Source organism: Globicephala melas, chromosome 2 (genome assembly GCF_963455315.2).
Source record: "Globicephala melas chromosome 2, mGloMel1.2, whole genome shotgun sequence".
Lineage (NCBI taxonomy): Eukaryota > Metazoa > Chordata > Mammalia > Artiodactyla > Delphinidae > Globicephala > Globicephala melas.
In genome coordinates this window covers 92,438,790-92,461,580 of record NC_083315.2, presented here as the reverse complement: position 1 = coordinate 92,461,580, position 22,791 = coordinate 92,438,790, and the positions used below count along the sequence as shown (strand labels likewise).

Here is a 22,791-nt window from a genome sequence, read left to right as displayed (position 1 = left end):
TTTATTAAGCAAAGACAACTTCTAATCAGTGTTACTACAAAGTATTAATAAAACTTCAGCCAAAATCAAGAAACTTGGAAGTTAGGCTGTGGGTAAATGAATGTTTTCTTTATAGTTTTTAAAGGATCCCAAGCTGAGAATCACTGGTCAAACAATCTGGGACATTTATTGGCCAGATGTCGCTCTTGGGGATATATTAAAGTATCTTTACATCCATTTAAAACGTCAGTACTTAATGTGATCTGTCAGTGCTTCTGGAATTACTTTAAAACAAAACCTTCCTATAAGAATCATGTAACAGTGTTTATTTTTAAATTACTAATGTTAATGAAACAAATATAATGAAAATGTAAGTCTTTTTTTTTATAGATTTATTTTATTTTTGGCTGCATTGGGTCTTCGTTGCTTCGCATGGGCTTTCTCTAGTTGCGGTGCACAGGCTTCTCATTGTGGTGGCTTCTCTTGTTGCGGAGCGCAGACTCTAGGTGCGCGGGCTTCAGTAGTTGTGGCTCGCGGGCTCTTAGAGCGCAGGCTCAGTAGTTGTGATGCACGGGCTTAGTTGCTCCGCAGCATGTAGGATCTTCCCAGACCAGGGCTCGAACCTGTGTCCCCTACATTGGCAGGCGGATTCTTAACCACTGTGCCACCAGGGAAGCCTAAAAATGTAAGCCTTATTTAGAGGTAACAATCAAACTGAACCGTGGTTTAAGAAAACTTCTCCCACCCATTTTTCCTCCCCAAGTTTTCCCATCTGTGGCAACGGCAACTCTCTCCTGAGTGTCGGGGCAGAAGCCTAGGAGTCACCTTTGGTTCCTCACTCTCTCTCAGACCCCATATCCAGTCTATCAGCTAGTCCTTTCAACTCCATCGTTGAAATTGATCTTTAATCTGACCACTCTTCATCCCTCCACTTTGACTCCCTTTGGTCCAAGTCACATCATCTTACCTGGGCTTCTACAAAAGCCTCTTTGCCCCACTACAACTTTAAAAACAAATCAGAGCACATCACTGCTTGCTCAGAACCTCCTAAGGTTTCCTGTCTCTCTCCCACCCTCATTTCATTGCCTCCTCCCTTCCCTGACTCTGTGTCAACCACACTGGTGTTTCAGCTCCTCAAACACTGAAACACCACCCCTCCTCCAGGTCTTTGAACTTGTTATCCCTCTGCTCCACCTGGAACACTATTCACACTGATCTTTGCACAGCTTGCTCCCTTGTTTTAATGGGGCATCCACTCAACTGTCAGCAACCGAGAAAGGTCTTCCCTGCCCACCCACCCACCCGCACTCTTTATTCCTCACCTTGTTTTACATTTCTCCATAGCACATAGCACCACCTGGTGTTATCTTGACTACTGTCTACCTCTACCACTGGAAATGTAATCCCAAGAGAGCAAGGTTTGTTTTGTTTTTTTTTTGAGAGCAAGGATTTTTGACCACTTGGTTCACTGCTATGTCCCTAGCACCTAGAATAGTCCCTGGCACATACCAGGTACTCAAAAAGTATTTGTTATGGGAATGACTGATCACCACTAACTTCTACTGATGGTAAAAAAAACCTGGTTGAGAGCTTCATCTGTGCTTGTTATTTTATATCCTAGACAAGTCACTTAATTCCTTTATGGAAGGGAAAATAAATAAGTACTACTTCAGTGGTTACTGAAAGGATCAAATGATATAGCAGGTGTGAAAGTCCTTTCTATAAAATGGTAAACACTGCAAATGGTAATCTTTGGTACTCAGAAGTAGGTCAAACTATACAAATAAAGTAATATATAAACATCTGGAAATTTGGTCACAGTTCTAAAGCCAACAAAATATTCCCACTTGTTGCATTCCAAATACATTTTAATAGGTAACAATAATGATAAACTGCACAGATGAAATACTACTTTAATATTAAACATTCCTATGCAACGTTGGGATAAACTACTTAGTTGTTATGGCTTCTTTTAATGTGCTGTGTCATGGGATTCAGTATTAAAGTTTTTTTTGTTTTTTTAAGATTTTTTTCTGGCTTTTCAAGGATTAAAAAGTAGAAGACACTTATTTTTAGAGGAAAAAAACGTAATGTCTATCTGTGGAATATTAAATTGAAATTAATAGAATTATACTGGCAGATTTCTTTAAAAACAAAGTATGGGGCTTCCCTGGTGGCGCAGTGGTTGAGAGTCTGCCTGCCGATGCAGGGGACACGGGTTCGTGCCCCAGTCTGGGAAGATCCCACGTGCCACGGAGCGGCTGGGCCCGTGAGCCACAGCCACTGAGCCTGCGCGTCCGGAGCCTGTGCTCCGCAACAGGAGAGGCCACAACAGTGAGAGGCCCGCATACTGCAAAAAGAAAAACAACAAAAAAACCAAAGTATGAATGTTGACAGCAAGCAGGTAGCCACAGATGAAGAGAAAATTAGGAATATAAATACAGGAATCTTTTCATTTATTTATTTATGGCTATATTGGGTCTTCACTGCTGCGCACGGGCTTTCTCTAGTTGCGGTGAGCGGGGGCTACTCTTTGTTGCGATGCATTGGCTTCTCGTTGCGGTGGCTTCTCTTGTTGCGGAGAATGGGCTCTAGGAGTGCAGGCTTCAGTAGTTGTGGAACACGGGCTCAGTAGTTGTGGCTCGCGGGCTCTAGAGCGCAGGCTCAGTAGTTGTGGCACACAGGCTTAGTTGCTCCGCGGCATGTGGGATCTTCCCAGGCCAGGGCTCGACCCATGTTCCCTGCATTGGCAGGCGGATTCTTAACCACTGCGCCACCAGGGAAGTCCCAAGAATCTTCTTAAATCTGTCTCTGTCTCTGTCCTAAACTAGGAAAACTGAAACCATGGGGACAATCTAAAGAAAACAGTTCTCTGAATGAACATGTCAACAGAGTAAGCTTACACAAGAAAAGTTATAAACAGCCTCATCGCCAGACCAGGTAAGTACATAATTATCCAGTTCTAACTCTTTTAATTTTGAAAGACTGTATATAAAAGCAGAGTCTCTGAGGGATAGAGTCACAGTAATAGTGGTGTTTAAGAAGAGGGTAGAAGTGGAATCATATACAGAACTTAATAAAAGTACATGTGCCTAGGCAATACCACAGTGGGTTCTAATTCAGTAGGTTTGAGATGGGACCGATGTATCTGCATTGTTTCCAAAGCTCTGCAGGTGATTCAGAAGAGGACCTGGTTCACAGCACTGCTCTTACATGACCTATCTGCCCAAACAATGCACCTGGATGTCCCTCCAGATACCAATCCAGGTGCCCAGGGCACCTAAGGATGCACATAAATTTCACACTCCCAGGGAAACCAGGCTTTCTAGGCTTCAGGGCTCTACACAGGGGGAAACCCCAGGATGATCCTTAGAGGCTTCTTTCTGTGTGGAAACCAAGTTAACACCAGAGTCTGACCTGGGCTGCAGCTGGTCCTGGTTTGGCCGATTCCCTGTGTGACACCCTCCTGATACCGGGTTAACTACCATTTGACTTGCCAGCTACCACCAAGACCTTACTATTTGCTATTAAAATCATTATCATGATTCTGGGCCTTTTTTTCCTCTTAATTCCTTCTCCCCAAAATCATAGTGGTTTAAGTCAGAGATCCTGATTCCAATTTTAGCACTTTTATTAGACAGTGTGATTTTGAGGTCGACCTTTGACTTCCACAGGTAGAGGTTTCTCATTTAAAACAAACTAAAAAAAACTACAGGGGTTGGATTCGATCTCCAAGGTGTCTTCTGCTTCCAATTCCATGCTTGATTTTAGAATGCTGCCTTAACATTAAAAACAACAACCCCCCCCCCCAAGTTCTAGCCTTTTAACACAACAGTGACTTACAGGTGTGGCTTCCATCACAGAGACCACTGGACAGAGCACAATGTCCTGTAAGAGTGTGCTTTACACAAGTGTGCTGGATGTCATTTTAAGTTTGGACATTAGTCTAACAATAGGTGCTTTGAAGTGGTCTGTTTGGAGCTTCACTAGAGCCTAACGTATACCTATCCCTCCTTAGGGAGGAGCAACGGAAGAAACATGAGCAAGAACGAAAGGAGAAGAAAGCAAAGGTTCTGGGAGTTCGAAGGGGCCTCATTATGGCTGAACATTCATAATTTAATATCTCGTAAATATTCCTTTTCTCTGAACCCTCTTTTGTAAATATTTCTGTACTGTCCTCTCACTTTAGCCAAAAGACCTTTTTCTGCTCTTAACTTTGTTCGTATATATGTAGTGTCTGTGGCTTCTTCACGTTTTACCCCTGAAAAGACATTACTACCTTTAAAGCTCTCAAATTCTTTTGAAATAGTTTTTACCTAAGCCCCTGTACAACTAACTCAGGTTTCTAAAAAGACCCATCCTGTAGATTCTTGACCTAGATTTTTAAGGTCAAGTTCCCTCTGCTGGCTCTAATAACAGAACTTCAGTCCTCTTCTAGGCAAAAGCACTTACCTGATGGTAGCTAATTATACTACAGACTTTAGTAGAAATTGAACAATAACAAGTTATGAATAGGGTAAGCTGTGAAAGGCCACCTCTTCATCCTCTAGAGAACCTAGTAGTCTTACCGAAACTGTGGGCCATATGGGTTTATAAGGCGTCAATATTTTATCTATGTGAAATGTTTCATTTAAGCTTCTATGTACCTCTTTCAGATCACTTCATGTAATTGTCAGTTACATCTCTTTTTTTTTTTTTCCCCCAATATATTCTTAAAAACAAAACTCTAGCTCATTCTAGCCTGGCTTATTTAGAAATATACAGGGTCATATTGAAATTTGAGGATTGTTGCTTTAAGGATTACTATATGCTCTGTCAAACTTATACATCTTACTCAATTTATGGAAAAGACTAGAGTTGCTTAGTATCATATTCATGTCTGTTGCACCCGAATGGAGCTTCCGAGTTTTGTACTGCTTAAAATTTTCATAAATAAAATTTTTTCTCATGGGGGGTAGATTCATTCTTTGTAAATATAATTGGTTTCTAAAATTTAGTTGACCAGCCAAGACTAACAAGAGTTGACTTGTACTCTTTGTGTATCCTTTCTTGACCGTCCACTCCCCACTCCTAGAAGAAATGACTATGTCCTTTTGTATTTTCACAGCACCTGTCAGATTCTGTTATACTTATTGTTATACGTATATGGGCCCACAGAACATGGCATACTCCTGGGTGCTTAATAAACTCAGATTTTGCTATCAAGAGGCAGAGATCAGATCAATCAGGAAATCTGTGTCAAATACACTGCTACTGGGAAGGTGAAACGATATAACGACTTTGGAAGTAGTTTCTTTAAAAAATTTAAATGTACGTCCACCATATGACCCAGCAATTCTCCTAAGAAATGAAAACATATGTCCACACCAAAACTTGTGTCTGCAAATATTTACAGCAGTATTATTCACAGTAGCCAAAAAGTAGAGAAAAATCCAGCTGTCCCATCAATGGATGGATTTAAAAAATATGCACTAAAAAAATGAAATACTGATAAACACGCTACACCATGGATGAACCTCAAAAACATTATGCTAAGTGAAAAGCAAGACACAAAAGATCATATATGATTCTATTTATATGAAATATCCAGAGAAGATAAACCTATAGCAAAAGTAGATTCGTAATTGTGGGGCTGAGAGTGGGGATGAAGAGTAACTGCAAAGAGGCACTGAGGTTTCTTTCTAGGCTGACGGAAATTTCCTACAATTAGTTCATGTAAAGACAGACTGCAGAATTCTGGGCATTCCCTGGCAGTCCAGTGGTTAACATTTGGCGCTTTCACTGCCGTGGTCCTGGGTTCAATCCCCGGTCAGGGAACTAAGAACCAGCAAGCCATGCGACACGGCCAAAAAAAAAAAAAGACTGCACAATTCTGTAAATAAACTAAAAAATCATTGAATTGTATACTTAAAACAGATGAACTTTATGTTATGTAAATTATACCTCAATAAAGCTGAAAAACAGATAATTACATGAAAACATACAAAATAGGTATTTAGGCCAAGATGGATGGGAAAGCTATCAGCCTTTGTGTATTCTCTTATTTTAAACTTGGCTCTCGTTGGGTACTCTGGCTATATCATATAGTTTCCTACTTCTTCCTCTAAGATGACAAGAATTGATCAGTTTAAACTGTGTTAATCAGGGTCTTATTTTTGGTATATGCAATCTCTAATACTAAAAACGACTGGGGAAGCCTTGGGGACATTAGTCTATAAAGTAAGAACTGGTAAGGATCATGCATCTTTGGAGAACCAGCTATGCAGGTGTTATGGACTGCATGCTTGTGTCCGTTCCCTGCCCCCGCCCCCTGCCCAATTCATATACTGAAATCCTAATTCCAAATGTGACTTGGTACTTTGAGGTATACTTGGAGGCCTTTGGGAGGTAATTAGGTCAGGCAGGTGGCACCCTCATGATGGGGTTAGTGCTATTTATATGAAGAGAAAGAGACTAGAACTTGTTCTCTCCATGTGAGGATACAGTAAGAAGGCAGCTGTCTACAAGCCAAGAAGCACTCACCAGACACCAGGTATCCTGGACTTCCCAGCCTCCAGAACTGTAAGAAATACATATGTGTTTTGTTTAAGCCACCTAGTCTACAGTCATTTGTTATAGCAGCTTGGGCAGACTAAAACAGGTATCTTTTCCCAGTGACTACTACAGCACCTTAATATTCTTCAACAGTCTCCTATCCTGATAGATTACAAAACAGAAGAAACCTATAAGGAATAGAATGGTAGAGGGCCATAAACAGTCACCACAGAGACTCCCTGCTTTGGAAACCACCTACTTATATAGGAACTGTTGCTAATAGGAATCATTCTAACCAAAAACAGTTATTTACATAGTACCTCTGCATCAGTACTTGATTCTTTAAGTTAAGGTACAGCTCAGATCCTGGTCCCTCTTAGCAGCAGCATTTAGCTATGTTTTAGGGAATACATACCCGCCATTGTTTGGATGCCATTAAAGAAGTACTTTATTTTTGTCATCGTGGATTCTACTACCCTTAGTTTAGTAACACAGAAATACTACATGATCTCTATTTAAAAAGTCTTGGATTAAGCTCTGGAGAATTTTCATAGGCAAATTCTTCTGTGTGGGCTGGATCAGTAAATACTCCAATAAAATCTATTTCTAGGAAGAATGGACCATCCACTTTATCAGCCAGGGTGAATCCAATAGAAGAGATCTAAATTTAAAATAGAGAAATTGATCAAAATCTCGTATGCTGATGTTGTTCCTGGAGTTTTAAAATTCCGTACTATCAGCCCTTAGCAAGTATACGATAGTTCTCATGTGCCATAGCCAATTAGAGGAAGTATAGGACTGCTTTTCTTTCCACATTCTACTTCTCTCTTTAAAGTAGTGCCAGTTAAGACTAGTAAGTACAACATGGATGTCTAATGGAGGTTCCTTGAAGCTCTCCTGAACTCTAATACTCTTATTTTAAAGCTAAAATAAAATGCAGGCACGCTGAAAGGAGGACCATACTGAAATTCCTCCAGGATGGGGGTTAGGCTCACAGGATAGCTCTGAGTCAGCATCTGTCTAGGTATAATAAGAGTATACTTAAATAGGAATTTTCATCTTTCATTTGCCAGCCTTCAAAAATGGACTGAACTCATCCTCACAGGAGTTCTGTTTCACTAAAGATAATATAGTTCTGAGTGAAAATACAGGAAAATGTTACCTTGTCAAGCAGAAGCTGGTACTGGGCATCCCGGATTCTTCCTCGATTAGAGAAGAAAAATTTGGAGAAAGGAATCTGAAAGAAGAAACCATTGACTTCAGATCTGACATGCAAGCAACGGAGGCATCTGTTTAGAACTGCAGTGATGATAAAATAACGGTTTAAATTGAATTTTAAAATTATCTAATATGTGAAGTTATAACAAGTGGCTAGTCATTTGGATCACAGAAAAAAAAGTTTTTTTAATGAAATAACCTAAGTACTAGAAGAAAACAGGTGAAAACCTTTCTAAGCCAGGAGTCCCAAAGGAAAAAATGACAGAGAACAATTATAACTTTCTGATGGCAAAAACTAGTATCCTAAACACAAAACTTTTACAAATAACTAAGAAAAAGATTAAACAACCCAGTAGAAAAATGGGGATGGGAGAAATAGGCACATCTGTATACTGCTGGTAGGAGTGCAAATTAGTCCAACTCTTTTAGAGAGCAGCAGCTAGCAACTGTGGTAGGCAGGATTCTAAGATGACCCCCAAGATTTCCACCTAGTGGAAATCACCTTCTTCCAGGGATTCAAACACAAATCTCAGTGCTGCTGTGAAGGGACTCTCCCGAAGTCTGGTCCCAAATCAGTTGACCTTAATATAGGGAAGATTATCCTCTGTAGGTCTGACTTAATCACTTGAGCCCATAAAAGTACCTGGTAAAAGAGGTCAGAAGAATGAGAGGGATTCAAAGGGGAAGGTCAAGGGGATTCTCCACTGCTGGCTTTGAAGATGGAGGGAGCTAAATGGTAAGGAATGTGGACAGCTTCTAGGAGCTGAGAGTGACTCCCAGCTGACAACCAGTAAAGAAACCAAGACATCATTACAATCACAGGAACTAAATCTGGCCAATAACCAGAGTGAGCTTGGCAGTGGATTCTTCCACAGAGCCTCTGAAAAGAAGTACAGCCCAGATGACACCTTGATTTCAGCCTTAGAGAGCCCTGAGCATTGAACCTGGCCACAGGGTGTCCCAAACCATGACTTACAGAACTGTGCGAAGTTTGTGGTAATTTTTTATGTAACAATAGGAAACTAACACAGCAATATCTAGCAAAATTTGAAATGCCGTAACTTGATCTGACAGTTTCACTTTTAGGAATTTATATTACAGATAAACTCTGACAAACACATAAAGATACAGCTTTTTCTAATTAAAAAAAAAAGGTAAAATAGGGGAATAGTTCAATAAATTATAGTGCAACCATACAACTGAATACTATGCAGCTATTTTAAAAAATGAAGTAGATCTATACATGATGCTGTGGGAAGACCTCCACAATATATTAGTAGTAAAAAAGTAAGAGATAAACAAAATCTATAGTATAAATATCATTTATGTTATTAAATACAACTTTTTTCTTGGCCACACTGTGTGGCTTGCAGGATGTTAGTTCCCTGACCAGGGATTGAACCTGGGCACTGGCAGTGAAAGCCCCAAGTCCTAACTACTGGACCACCAGTGAATTTCCCCTAAAAACAAATTTTTTAAATGCCTAAAAAAAAACTAATAAAAAATTTACTATAGCAACTGGGAACAACCCAAGTATCTATCAATAAGAACTAGTTCAATCAGCTGAGATATCCATATAACAGAAAATACCAAACAAAATAACAAAGAATGAAAAATAATTCCATGTAGTGATATGGAAGCTCTCCAGGATCTAAATTTTAAAAATATAAACTGGCACAGAAGACACATAAAGTATGCTATATTTTTTTGAGTAAACAAAGCGAGAAAATAAGTGTATGTGTATATATACTTGCTTATATTTGCTTAAAAAAACTAAATCTATGGAAGAAACTAATAAATGTGGTTACCTATAGAGGGTGAGGGCAAAAAGGGTGGAGAGAGAACTGAGTGGGAGTGAGACGTTTTTGTACATCTTTTTATATTATTTTGATTTTTGAGCCAAAAAATAAAAATGAGTTAAAAAAATAAAATGTACTGTTCAGATTATCACCAAAAACACTTGCTGACATAAAAGCAAACTCAATTCAAAGCTCATTTAATAAAGCACCACTGCACAAGATCATGTTCCTCACACAGCAAATCCAAGTGCAGTCAACATCCTCAGTTCACGGGCTCCCTTCATTTCTGTTACATAAACCTGAAAGGGACCCTGCACCCCCAGCCTCCAGTCAGTTCCTCATTTTTGCATCCTGGTTGGGCACTTCATCTACCTCATTATTCAAAATATATTTTGGAAACAGAATCAATACTACCTGCTCACCATTCAAGGAGCATGAGCCACCCACCCCACTGGCCTTTTGTCTTTTTGTCATGTAATTTGCTAAGGCCACTGTCCACATCAAGGGAATTTTTTAGCCTGGAAAAAAAATGAAGCTAAGAAGCAGCATTAAATTGTACAGCTTGCATAAAAAGAAAAGGATCAACAGTTGTTTTCTCTCTACAGATGACAGAAAACTAGCATGCATAATTTTTCCATCATTTTCCTCTGTTTTCTTTCTCTAAGCATAGTAAATATTTGAGCATCTCACTTCTATTTACTAAAGGAGAATTATTCATGAAGACATGGACAGCAATGAATAACATTTAATTTTTAAAAATCTCTTCCCTGGGACTTCCCTGGTGGCACAGTGGTTAAGAATCTGCCTACCAATGCAGGGGACATGGGTTTGAGCCCTGGTCCAGGAAGATCCCACATGGTACCTAGCAACTAAGCCCGTGCGCCACAACTGCTGAGCCTGCGCTCTAGAGCCCGCGAGCCACAACTACTGAGGCCTGTGTGCCTAGAGCCTGTGCTCTGCAACAAAAGAAGCCACTGCAATGAGAAGCCTGTGAACTGCAATGAAGAGTAGCCCCCGTGTGCTGCAACTAGAGAAAGCCCACGTGCAGCAATGAAGACCCAACACAGCCATAAATAAATAAATTTATTAAAAAGATAAAAATAAAAATCTCTTCCCCAACACTTCCTTTAATAATTTAAAGAGGGACTTCCCTGGTGGCGCAGTGGTTATGAATCCGCCTGCCAATGCAGGGGACGCAGGTTCAATCCTTGGTCCGGGAAGATCCCACATGCCATGGAGCAGCCAAGCCTGTGTGCCATAACTACTGAGCCAGCGCGCTAGAGCCCACAAGCCACAACTACTGAGCCCCCATGCCACAACTACTGAAGCCCACGTGCCTAGAGCCCACGCGCCTAGAGCCCACGCTCCACAACAAGAGAAGCTACCGCAATGAGAAGCCCATGCACCTCAACAAAGAGTAGCCCCCTCTCGCTGCAACTAAAGAAAGCCTGCGTGCAGCAACTAAGGCCCAACACAGCCAAAAATAAAATTTTAAAGTAATAATAATAATTTAAGGAAAGATGTTGCAAACAACTATCATTTCCAGCCAAAGATTAGAACTACATGTATTTTCAGGAAAGAAAGTAATAAGTAATTGTCAATGATTATACTGGCAAATAATTTGGCAATGTGCATCAAAGGCCTTAAAAATGTACATATCATTTATTCTAGGAATTTTATTTCCAGAAATACATCTAAGAAAATATTTAAGGATATTTACCTCAGAGTTTGGTATAAGAGTGAAAAACTCTGAAAACAATCTAAATGTACAACAATAGAGGATGGATTAAGTAAATTGTGTCTATTTACATAATATGCAGATATCAAAAATGATGTAGAAATATATTTCAACAGAAAGTTGTATATAAAATTCAGTTCAGTGAACAATGTATGTTATAAAATAGCACTGGCACAATACAATTCTTGTAAAAAAAAAGTGTAAATAGAAAAGTCTGAAGGTGCATACTAAAATAAAAATAGTATTTTACCTCTGGGTAGTGGTACCACAAGATTTTTTTCCTTTTCTGCATTTTCTAAATTTTCTATAATGAGATATTGTTTTGTTTATTAATTTGTTATAAGTATTATTTATATACAAGCGTTACATACATAATAATTTTTTGGTTATACATCTGTATTAGTGTATAAATATATATCTATTATATGCTAGGCATTGCACTGTTCTAGGTGCAGGGGAAACAGCTATGAAGGATACAAAGTCCCTGCTCTCAGAACTTACAGAATTTATGTTCCAGAGGAGCCTGGTAGAGAGTGACAATAAACAAATAGACAAGTGAATGAAAAAGATAATTGAATGAATGAAATAGACAAGTGAATGAAAAAGATAATTTTACTTAGTGATAAGTTCTATGAAAAAATTAAACAGGATGTTGTTATTGGGTGAGAAGGTGCAACTCTAGCTAGAAGGATCAGGAAAGGCCTCTCAGAGGTGGCTTTGGAGCTGAGAGGTAAATAATAGGAAAGAGGAAGCAGGTGAAGACGTGGGAGAAGAGCACGCCCACAGATACAGCATGAAATACAAAGGCTCTGAGACAGAAGTAGTTTGTTGGGTTTGACACACACAAAAGGGGCCAGTATGGAGGAGGGAGGGGGGAGGACAGACTGAAGATGAAGACAGGGGTGTGCTACTGTAGGCCCCGTAGGCCATGTTAAAGAGTTTGGACTGTATTCTAATAAAGGGAGACCACTGGAGGGTTTTAAGCATGTGAGTGATGTAATCTGAACTATGCTTTAGAAAGATCACTCTGGCTGCTGTGTGCAGAGTGGACTTTAGGAGGCAAGAAGACAAAGAAGGATATCAATAAAGAAGCTCTTGTAGTAGTCCAAAGGCCTGGACTAGGGTGAGATTGGAAGAGATGGCTAGAAATGGTCAGATTCTAGGTGTATTCTGGAAGGATAGGTGAGCGAATTTGTTAAAAGACTAGATGCGGTGTGGGGGAGAAAGGGATCCAGGATGAACCCTTAGGTTTAAGTATGAACAAAATGGGGACTTTCTTTTGAATTTATGGATTAAAAACCTTCAGAAGGCAGAAGAAAAGAATGGGCACCTGATTTTGCCCTCACTCCCTAAATTTCCACTATTTTCCTCCTGATTAACATTTTTTACCTTCTAAAAGTTTTTTCTCCCTACAAAATAAGATTGCCTTATATTACCAAGAAATAAACAAAACCAAAAATGTTGATAACTGTAAAGTATGAAGTATTTATTCCTCTTAAGGGAGCCTTTCTGCTCAGCTAGGGACACTAGCTTAGTACAGTTGCCTGGAAGAGATGATATGGCCAGAACTTAAGAAGAAATACCTATAGTACTGATAATTGTGCACAGGGCAGAGATGGACCCATGACTCAGCATGGGTCCACATCCTTATCAAAAATATTTACTGGTCAGTAAGCTAACATTTATATTAATAAAAGAAAAAGTCGGACTTCCCTGGTGGCATAGTGGTTAAGAATCCGCCTGCCAATGCAGGGGACACAGGTTTGATCCCTGGTCTGGGAAGATTCCACATGCCACAGAGCAACTAAGCCCACACACCACAACTACTGAGCCTGTGCTCTAGGGCCCGCGTGCGGCAACTACTGAGCCCACGTGCTGCAACTACTGAAGCCTGCACACCTAGAGCCCATGGTCCGCAACAAGAGAAGGCACTGCAGTGAGAAGCCTGCGCACGGCAACAAAGAGTAGCCCCTGCTCGCCACAACTAGAGAAAGCCCATGCTCAGTAACGAAGACCCAACGCAGCCAAAAAATAAAAAAAAAAGTCAATTATGTAAATCTTGCCCTTAGGTCCTCTTCCTTCTTTCCTTTCCCACACTGTCCAAGAGGAATTAATAAGAAAAAAAAACAAACTACAATGTAACCATGATCTCATAAGACCTCATTTTCATACACAGTAAAGACTTACGCTGTTACCTTGACTTCCTGCCAGTAGGGCCCCCCACGGGTGAACATGAAGTAACTGTACATCTGATCCTTCCTCTGGATTATATCCGTGTCCTCCCTGATATTCACCATCCAAGGTCGACCATCCCCACGGACACGAAGATACAGAGTGTTGAACTGGGACCAATCATAAAACCTCTTCCTCTCAAAAGGGCCCTAAGGTATAGAAAGGAAAGTTAATTTCACCTCATTTTCCACTATTAGCAAAATGTGAGTCATCACCTTTTACAGCATCAAAAGGATCAACAAGCCATTTTTCTGCTTTTTTCTGCTTCCTACCACGGTAAGGAGGCAGATAAATCTGGTGATTCTTATTTTAGTACAAAATACTGACCTAGTTAAATGTTTCTAAGGTAATGTTCAAGACCTGATTGGCCCAGGACAGTGTTTACATGGGGTAGACACTCACTTGTGTCACTGAACGGAAATGAATTACTGTATGTACTTTCTTTCCCAGGGCCTAGGAAGCAATGGCTTCTGACTGGGCCATTTTATGACAACTGCCCTCCCATAAATCAGAAAACTGTGAAAGACCTCAAGTTTTAAAACTGGTATTTTTTTGACAACACCTACCATCCATTGAAAATATACATTAATCACTCTGCATGCATAATTTAATCCTCATAACAGCCCTGAGATAGGCACTATCATTGTACTCCATTTTATAGATGAAGAAACTGAGCACTCAACCAGTGGTAGGTCCAGTGCTATTTAACTCCAAAATCTATGTTCTTAACAACTACCTAAATTGTCTCTGAAAGTAGAACGTAGTGTTAATTTCCAAAGGTGTTTGTTTACAGCAATCTCAGAGCTAATCGGATTTCAAGAATAACAGTGCTTAGATACGAACTATTACTAGTCATGTAATTTTAGACAAGCTACTAAATCTCCCCAAGCCTGTTTCCTCAGCTGTAAAACTGGGATGGTTATACCTTACAAGATTGATGTGGGGAATAAAAGGGATAATGTATATAAAGTAATTAGCACAAGGACTGGCAGGGTAACTTAATAAATGTTACTGACTACTTTCATTATTCCACAGTACATCATAGAATTATTTTCTACTGTGGGCTGACCAAATCCATTCTGTGGATTTTCAGGGCCTGAAAAACAAAATCTTGTACACATAGTTTATTACCTCTGAAAGAACATGAACCTTTCTTTTTCATCATTATCTGGAGAGAGGGAGCCTAATACTATTCCTATTTGCCTTTCTCCTTAAAACACCATAACCAAGGGACTTCCCTGGTCTTCCAGTGGCTAAGACTCCGCAATCCCAGTGCAGGGGGCCCAGGTTCGATCCCTGGTCAGGGAACTAGATCCTGCATGCAGCAACTAAGAGTTCTCATACTGCAACTAAAGATCCCACATGCCGCAACAAAGATCCCGCTTGCCGCAACTAAGACCTGGCACAGCATGCATGCATGCATGCATGAATGAATAAGTAAATATTAAAAAAAAAAAAAGGGCACCACACCAAGCAAACACCCATGGGCTGTGGCCACAGCCGGGCACGGGAACCTGTCCAGAGCAGCCCTGAAACACCTGATCAGCATTGCAAAAAGCAACAGGCTGGTGGCAAGACAAAGGAGCTGACCTAAGTAGCCTTGGAAAATGGTGTTCTGACTGGAAACCAAAAGGCTAAAGACAAAAGAAACTATACATAAACATTGTACTGTAGTTGGTAAAGTTGTTTCTCACAGGGTTATAGGTTAGAAATTCTGAAACTGCTTTATTTATTTATTTAATTTCCGGCTGCATTGGGTCTTCGCCGCTGTGTGCAGGCTTTCTCTAGTTGCGGCGAGCGGGGGCTACTCTTCGTTGCGGTGCACGGGCTTCTCACTGCAGTGGCTTCTCCTGTTGCGGAGCACAGGCTCTAGGCGTGCAGGCTTCAGTAGTTGCGGCACGCAGGCTCAGTAGTTGTGGCTCACAGGCTCTAGAGCGCAGGCTCAGTAGTTGTTGCACACAGGCTTAGTTGCTCTGTGGCATGTGGCATCTTCCTGAACCAGGGCTCGAACCCGTGTCCCCTGCATTGGCAGGCAGATTCTTAACCGCTGTGCCACGAGGGAAGCCCTGAAACTGCTTTACATGTACTCTTGGGTCGAATTAATAAATGTATAGTAAGTGGCGGGAGACAGGCTTCACACCGTTACAGAAGTTATCAATAAACAAGAGGGAGGAAGCTAGAATAAATCATGTGGTACCGGATTAGAGTCAAAGCATCAGTATGAACTCATACTTAGCTTAATATAGATATAGAAATAGTTACAGATGTGTGTTTCCATGAGTTGGTATGCATACATATATTTCCTAGCTGTGTCCACTGAGAGGTCCTAGAAATAGTGTCAATCCAGAAGCAACAAGCATACTCAGCATCCAGATCTTGGTTTCCAACTCCATCTTCCAAAAAAAAAAGAACCAGGGCTCCTTTGAGAAATGGCTAATTCTAGGGTTGGAACAGAGGAAATACAAGATGAGCTTACAGCACCTCGTAGTGCCAAAAAGTGCTCAAAAACACAAAAGGATGGGGGCATGTCAAAGGGACACGGCCAACCTGAAAGAGCTCCCAGTGACCAAAGCTGGAACAATCTGAGCAACAAAATAAATAACATAGTATTGGATTATAACCCAAAGTGTGAGTCCATACTAAATGACTGAATAAATAAATAAATGTGGGAGAAGAAACAAATCTTCCTTTCTGAAAAATCCCAAATAATTTATGTAAATACTACCCCTTCCAGGAGCTAGAACTTAATCCCACACCCTACCCCATGCCTTGAATGCAGGGTACACTTAGTGACTTGTTTCCAAAGAACAGAATATGGAGGGAAAAAAAAAAAAGTAACTTAACAATGGAGTAATCTGGCAAATACTACCTTGAACAGGTGATCAAGGTTAACACATCAGTGATAAGTCATGCTACTAGCATGTACCCTAATACGATGAGAAGGGTACTTCAACTCTGTGCTGTTCTTCCTAAAAATCCAGAAAACCCAAGTCTAACCAGGAGGAAAAAAAATCAGAAAATCCCAAATTGAGGATCATTCTGCAAAATACCTGACCAGTATTTCTCAAATCCTCATGAAAAATAAGGAAAGACTAAGAAATAAGGAAAGACTAAGTAACAGACTAAGGAGACATGACAACTGGATGTAATGTAATGTATCCTGGCTGGGATACTGAAACAGAATAAAAGATATTATGGAAAAACTGGTGAGATCCAAATAGAGTCTGGAACTAGTTAACAGTAACGCAGCAATGTTGGCTTCTCAGTTGTGGCAAATGTACCAAGTGATGTAAGATGGTAACAACTGGAGAAGCTGGGTGAGGGACACACAGGAACTCTCAGTACCATCTTTGCAATTTTTCTGTAATACCAAAAATATTCTAAAATTTAAAAGTTTACGTCAAAAAAAAAAACGAAAACCCCGGCTGACCCTTCTTCCACTCTAAGGAACCCCCAGCCATTAGAGGGTCTACGGCCTATGTTAGAGGAGATGTAAATCTCCCCAGATCATCGTTTAAATATGTAACCTCTCAGGGCTCCTCAAACATAAGCATGCCCCACCCTGGCCCCAAGTGATGCCCAGAAACATGTAACCTCTCTTCAGGAACCACTTCCCCCTTGTGCTTATGAAACTTTACACTTGTGCCCAGCAGTTATTTAACCCCATACACAAGATGAGATGCCAGCTGTTTTCATTTACAGAAAAAAAGCTGTCTGCTATAGTTCATGCTACAATGAAGTTCACCTCAGTTCACTAGAAAACTGCAGCTCCTGGGTCTCACGTACCGTTGGAATCTTGGATATCATTGCACAGTATCCACTTCGGCCACTCTCCCCATCCTGGGGTGCCTCAGAGCTCAGAGTTCCATACAGCAGTGCACTTTGGTTACTCCTGCCCATTTTCAGGAACACTTCACTTCTGCCACCAATCGTCTTATCAGAAGTCACTATCCACTTATCCAAATCTTCTTTGCCGCGGAACTGCCAGACAACCTTGGCTTGTTCCATCAAGACCTCATGCAGAGGGCGGCCTTCAGGCCCTATCCAATGATTCACAATATCATCCTTCAAACGCCTAAAATGGTCCTTTATTTCTTCTTTAATTGCTTTATCAAAACTAACTTCAGGCTTGTCCTCAGGAGAAGTTATATCCAAATCAACTTCTCTCTGGTGATGTCCTTCCAAATTCCCTTCAGTCTTCCTCTGAGAAGAGGCTTTGCCAGGAGCAGCCACTGGTTTCTCAAGACTGCTGGAACAATAATCTGCAAAGCGAGTACTCAAAAATGGACAAGAGGCAACACTTGGCTTCGGGCATTTTCTGAGAATATAAGTGCCATTCAGCAATTTATGAACCAAAGCCATGATTAAAAGAAAATCAAAATGTAAATTTTTCCCTGGCCTACCAGGGAAAGAAGCTTCAGTAAATAGCCCAATTCCACCTATAATAAAAGAGACAGTGAAGAGTTACCAGTATAGCCAATGAATGCATCATAATTTCAAATTCAACATGGATCATGTACTATGAAATTCATGAACTTATTTTCTAATTCTATGAACACTTACCCAGGGCCTACTATGAGCAGAAGAATGTTTACACTGTACATAATACATCCCACTGCCTTGTGAAAAAATGCCAAGATGAACAGAAACACAGGCCCCTTCATGGAGTTAATGATCAACCCCCAAATAATTCAAGTATGTGCTTCAAAAGGTTGTCAATTTTAAAGCAAATTTTTATGCCAGATTTTTAAAGAAATAATTGGTTCCTAAAATAAAATATTCAACTGTCAGTAATTCACTCCAGGATCTAGGCTAACCAACATTTTAGCACTTCATCTATAAAAAGAAGAGACTACAGTTCACATTGTATATGGAGTCAGAGGCCTGGACTTCACACCTAGAACTGTTTACCCTCAGGTAAAGCAGTTGATCTTTTGAGGCCATTTCCTCGGGGGAATGGATGTGCTAACACCTCCCCTACCTACCTTAAGGGATTCTTCTATAGATCAGATGGAATAATGGCTATAAAAGGTTTCTCTGATCCAGTAAGTCTGACAAGATCCCCAAGATTCTTCATGTCTAAGAAGCTCCTAGTCTAAGGCCCACACTTTGAGTAACAAGGCTCTATCAGCCACTATCTGATCTCCTCAAAGACAGAACCTAAACAATAGTAGCAATAATACCATTACATTTAAATGCCATTCTTAGTATTTTTAAGTCAACCTGACAAATATCTCATTTAATCCACATAAGCCTCCTGTAAGACAAGTCAGGTAGTTATCTCCTTTCACAAGGAACTAGACACCAACAGGTGAAGTAACTTGCCTAAGATTACAATGCTAATCAGTATGGAAGCTAGCACTAGAACCCTGGCCTTAAATCCTTCCATTAGTTACTGCTGCCTCTCCCTATGTTAACCATTAGTAATATAACTTCCATAGCTCTACTGAAATAACAACTTTGCTCTTGCAGCAACTTTCAATGACTGCTGGCAGGAAGTGCTGCAAGAACCAGGAAGGCTAAAGAGTTCCCTCTCCTACTTATTCCAGCTACCCCAAAAATGAAATAAAATACAGAATGCTGAGTTCATCATCTTTCTCCTTTGTCTTTCTCTCACCAGAGACCAGGAGAGAGAAAAATCAAAAACAAAAAATCACCCACTAGTCAGAACACAGTACTGAGTGAGAAACTAGATGGAATGCTGAAAACTTAAAAAAAAAAAAAAAAGCTTCAAAAATGCCCAAATTCAACAATTCAGCTCAGTCGCCTGAGAGTCTACATCAAAATGGCACCCAGACCACTCTATCTACAACACAGGACCGGTCATCTTTCCAGACTGCCCCTCCTCCCTCACTCCCCACATCAGGTGGCTCACCACCTTCTCTCTCCTAAATCACTGCACTCCAGGCTTGCACCCAGACCTCCACCTTATCCCACCACTCAGCATCTAGAGGGCCTAATACACAAAACTGATTGTTTTCTCTGATTAAAACTCTTCAGAGGGGGTTTCCCTGGTGGCGCAGTGGTTGGAAGTCCGCCTGCCGATGCAGGGGACACGGGTTCGTGCCCCGGTCTGGGAAGATCCCACATGCCGCGGAGTGGCTGGGCCCGTGAGCCATGGCTACTAAGCCTGTGCTTCCGGAGCCTGTGCTCCGCAACGGGAGAGGCCACAACAGTGAGAGGCCCGCGTACTGCAAAAAAATAAAAAAACTCTTCAGAGGCTCTCACGATCTTCAGAATAAAACTCGACTTTCTCCATGGGGTCTGTAAGACCCCTCCAGATCTGGCCTCTGCTCATTTCTCCAATCTCCCCTCTAATCACATCCTACTCTGCTCTAACCACAGAGAACACCTGTGGTCTAACAAGTGCCACCTAGTACCCCCTTTCTGGGCTTCATGCCTTGGCAGATTGCTGCTCCTAGGCCAAAAATGCCCTCTACCGATTTCTGCTGGCTGATTTATCCTTTGGGACTCAGCTTAGGCATCCATTACCTCCTCCAAGAACCCTTAATTACTCAACTCCACCAAGACCTTTTGATGTGTTGCATCCTGGGCTTACACTTTCCCTGCTACAGTTTATTGACAGTTCCCTTGTCAGTCTCCCCTGCCAGACTGGAAGTGTCTTGAGGGGAGAGACTATCTTCATTGTGGTACTTCCAGCAACCAGGATGGTGCCAGACATGCAGGAGGCTTCTAATATTTGTTGAACAAATAATATCTCCACATTTCTCCACCACTACCACCACTGTCTTGGTTCAGGGTTTTATTGTTTCTTACCAGAACTACTGAAATTCCCCTAACAAAGGGCTTCTCAAATGTTAAAGTGCCTATGAATCATCTGGGAATTTTGTTAAAGTGCAGATTCTGATTTAGTAGGTATAGGATGGGGCCTGACATTCTTTATTTCTAACGAGCCACCAGGTGTTGCCCTTAAAGTTGGCACTGAGAACACCCTTTAGGATTCAGTAAGGTCCTAACTCAGATCTCCTCCTTCTCTCCCAATCCAACCTTTGCCTGGCAACAAAGGGGATTTTTCTAAATATGATGGCACTCCCCTTATTCAGCAATTCCCTCCAGAAATTCAAACTCCTAAAATGGTACACAAGGCCCTCCAAAATGTGCCCAACTCCCTGGCCTAACTTCTCCTCACTTCCATGGGCAATAAATACCCTCAGCTCTATTAATTATACTAACTATAATCATGTCTGAACACACACACAAAAAAACATTGCTCAAAAACCACAAAAGTGAGGCTTCCCTGGTGGCGCAGTGGTTGAGAGTCTGCCTGCCAATGCAGGGGACACGGGTTCGTGCCCCGGTCCTGGAAGATCCCACATGCCGCGGAGCGGCTGGGCCCGTGAGCCATAGCCACTGAGCCTGCGCGTCCGGAGCCTGTGCTCCGCAACAGGAGAGGCCACAACAGTGAGAGGCCCGCGTACCACAAAAAAAAAAAAAAAAAACCACAAAAGTGACCAAACATTCTACTATCCTGGCTAATATGAGTGACTGCCATACACTGACCAGTCATAGCATTAGCCTCACTCTAGATAGATAAGATTCTCTCCTAATTATAGAATTGCCTCCACCTCCTCAATACTTTCCCCTAAATCACCTAACACAAACCTAAGTCCAACAATAAATCCCTTCTAACACACTCTTACTGAGAAGCCCCATGGTTTCCCATGGCATGTGTTCTTTCTCACTACAAGAGTAATAAGCCTAACTTCAACTACAAGCATGTTCCTAGTGGCCTCTGATTGGAGGGCACTGACATTGCTCTTCCTCCATATTCTTATGAGAACCTATGCATACATCTCACAGCCCTTACAAACTATTAGAATCTTGCTTTTTTTTCTGTCTACCTAACTAGCCTGACTTTAATCCTGGACTATGGCTTAAACATAACTGATACACAATGTTTGCTAAAATAAATGAAAACCGTGCAAACAGTATGTTTTCACATGGACTAAAAAATAGAAGGGAACCAGGAAAAATAACAACAGTTGATCTCACGTCCTGGAATCATAGGTAATATCTAAATTCCCTCACTGACTTCTTTAAATGATTTTACCTCTACATATGCAGGAATTTGGAAAATAAATGATAAGCCTATAAAATGGAATTTGTACAATCATAAACACGATTTTCGTTAACACCATGCTTAGGCTACACTACTGAGTGGCAAATAAGGAGGAATCAAAATGCATATACACTAACATTACAACTATAAAAACGTACGCACAAAAAGATTTGGGGGTAAAAAAGAAGAAAACGGCTTAAAGTCGTGTGTAGGATGATGGGATTATAAGTAATATTATTCACCCTATTTTCCAACCCCTCAGTAGTGCTATCACTTCTCTAATAATATAACTTTAATTATGTTTTGTTTCATACTTTTACCAATAAACACAAAGTCAAAATCATTAACTGGATGATCCCGGGCGGAAGTTGGTGAGTTTTCAGAGCAACGTAACCCACGCAGCTGAGAGCAGTATTAGTGAAGATTGTACATCCAGAGTTTACTATGTGCCAGAAACTGTCCTGGGTGTATTTTCGTTAACTCCTCACAACAACCGTGAGAAAGGGACTATTATTATTCCACTTACTGAGCAAATTAAATTACTCCCGGTCATACAACTAGTAAGTGGCAAAACCAACCCTAGAGCCCCGGTGTTTAGTCAGGGAGCAGTCGGGACCGTGCCACAGACCCCTCACCCCTCACCTGCTGGGCCGTGGGGCCCTCACAAGCCCCGGTCGCTCCAACTCCCGACTGGCGTTCACTGGCCTCCCCTGCCGACGCCTCAGAGTGACTTCCGCCCGAGCCCGGCTTTTCCCGACCGTGTTCTCCACGTCTCTGTAGGGCCGTCTGCTTTTCCAGGCCGGCGGGAAACCAGGCCTGATGACACGAGTTCCGGCCGGGTGCAGAGGCCGGGGAAGAGTAATGAGGCTACCGGACCCCGGCGAACTGAGGTTTTTGGTCGACTAGCTTCCCAAAAGTCTCCCCCACCCACACTCCCCCTATCTCTTCTGACCTGTGTGAGAAAGTGGGGCGAATATAGAGAAGCTGTTCGCCTCTCCTTCCTGCATCCCGCCTTCAGACTGCAAACTCCATCCCGTATCTTTCAAGTAGGACCCAGATATTGCTAACATCCTTCGCCCCCAAGGAGCCAGGGTCCACTCGTGCTCCATCCCACCATAGCCGCCCAAGAGCTGTACACGGCCTCAGAGGACTGGTTCTGCTGGAATTGCCCCCGCGGAATCTCTGGAGACCCAGCACAAACTTGGACAGCA

General features: G+C 41.5%; 2 protein-coding genes across 8 annotated transcripts in view; one reads left to right on the top strand and one right to left on the bottom strand.

Annotated features, from left to right (window-relative positions):
* The window catches only part of NUSAP1 (nucleolar and spindle associated protein 1), a 32,815-nt gene extending 27,790 nt beyond the window's left edge, over nt 1–5,025 (top strand). Inside the window, exons 10-11 of the mRNA XM_030842961.2 lie at nt 2,811–2,919; nt 3,998–5,025. Coding sequence (XP_030698821.1) covers nt 2,811–2,919; nt 3,998–4,094 — 206 coding nt within the window. The 3' untranslated portion in view covers nt 4,095–5,025. The remainder of the gene's footprint in view (nt 1–2,810; nt 2,920–3,997) is intronic.
* On the bottom strand, nt 13–22,444 carry NDUFAF1 (NADH:ubiquinone oxidoreductase complex assembly factor 1). 7 transcript variants are annotated; one of them, XR_009563019.2, is made up of 7 exons: nt 22,223–22,433; nt 17,287–17,939; nt 13,464–13,649; nt 7,676–7,750; nt 6,929–7,174; nt 6,502–6,538; nt 574–656 (listed from the first exon to the last, which is right to left on the bottom strand). XR_009563019.2 is itself a non-coding variant. In XM_030842965.3 (5 exons), exons 2-5 carry the CDS (start codon nt 17,860–17,862, stop codon nt 6,410–6,412), a joined length of 966 nt encoding a protein of 321 aa, XP_030698825.1. In that variant the 5' UTR covers nt 17,863–17,939; nt 22,223–22,440; the 3' UTR covers nt 1,290–6,409. The 7 variants fall into 7 exon arrangements, 3 of the variants coding, with proteins under 3 accessions (XP_030698825.1, XP_030698824.1, XP_060150428.1); XR_009563020.2 differs by lacking the exon at nt 6,502–6,538 and having other exon boundaries at nt 13–656; XR_009563018.2 differs by lacking the exon at nt 574–656 and having other exon boundaries at nt 1,290–6,538.
* Nucleotides 22,445–22,791: the final 347 nt, after the last annotated feature.

Coding starts and splice junctions, on each gene's coding strand:
- NDUFAF1 (XM_030842964.3), bottom strand. CDS start 17,862: ATGGCTTTGGTTCATAAATTGCTGAATGGCACTTATATTCTCAGAAAA. Junction 13,650..17,286: donor TGATATCCAAGATTCCAACG/GTACGTGAGACC, acceptor TCTATACCTTAG/GGCCCTTTTGAGAGGAAGAG. Junction 7,751..13,463: donor CCTACTGGCAGGAAGTCAAG/GTAACAGCGTAA, acceptor TTCTTCTTTCAG/ATTCCTTTCTCCAAATTTTT.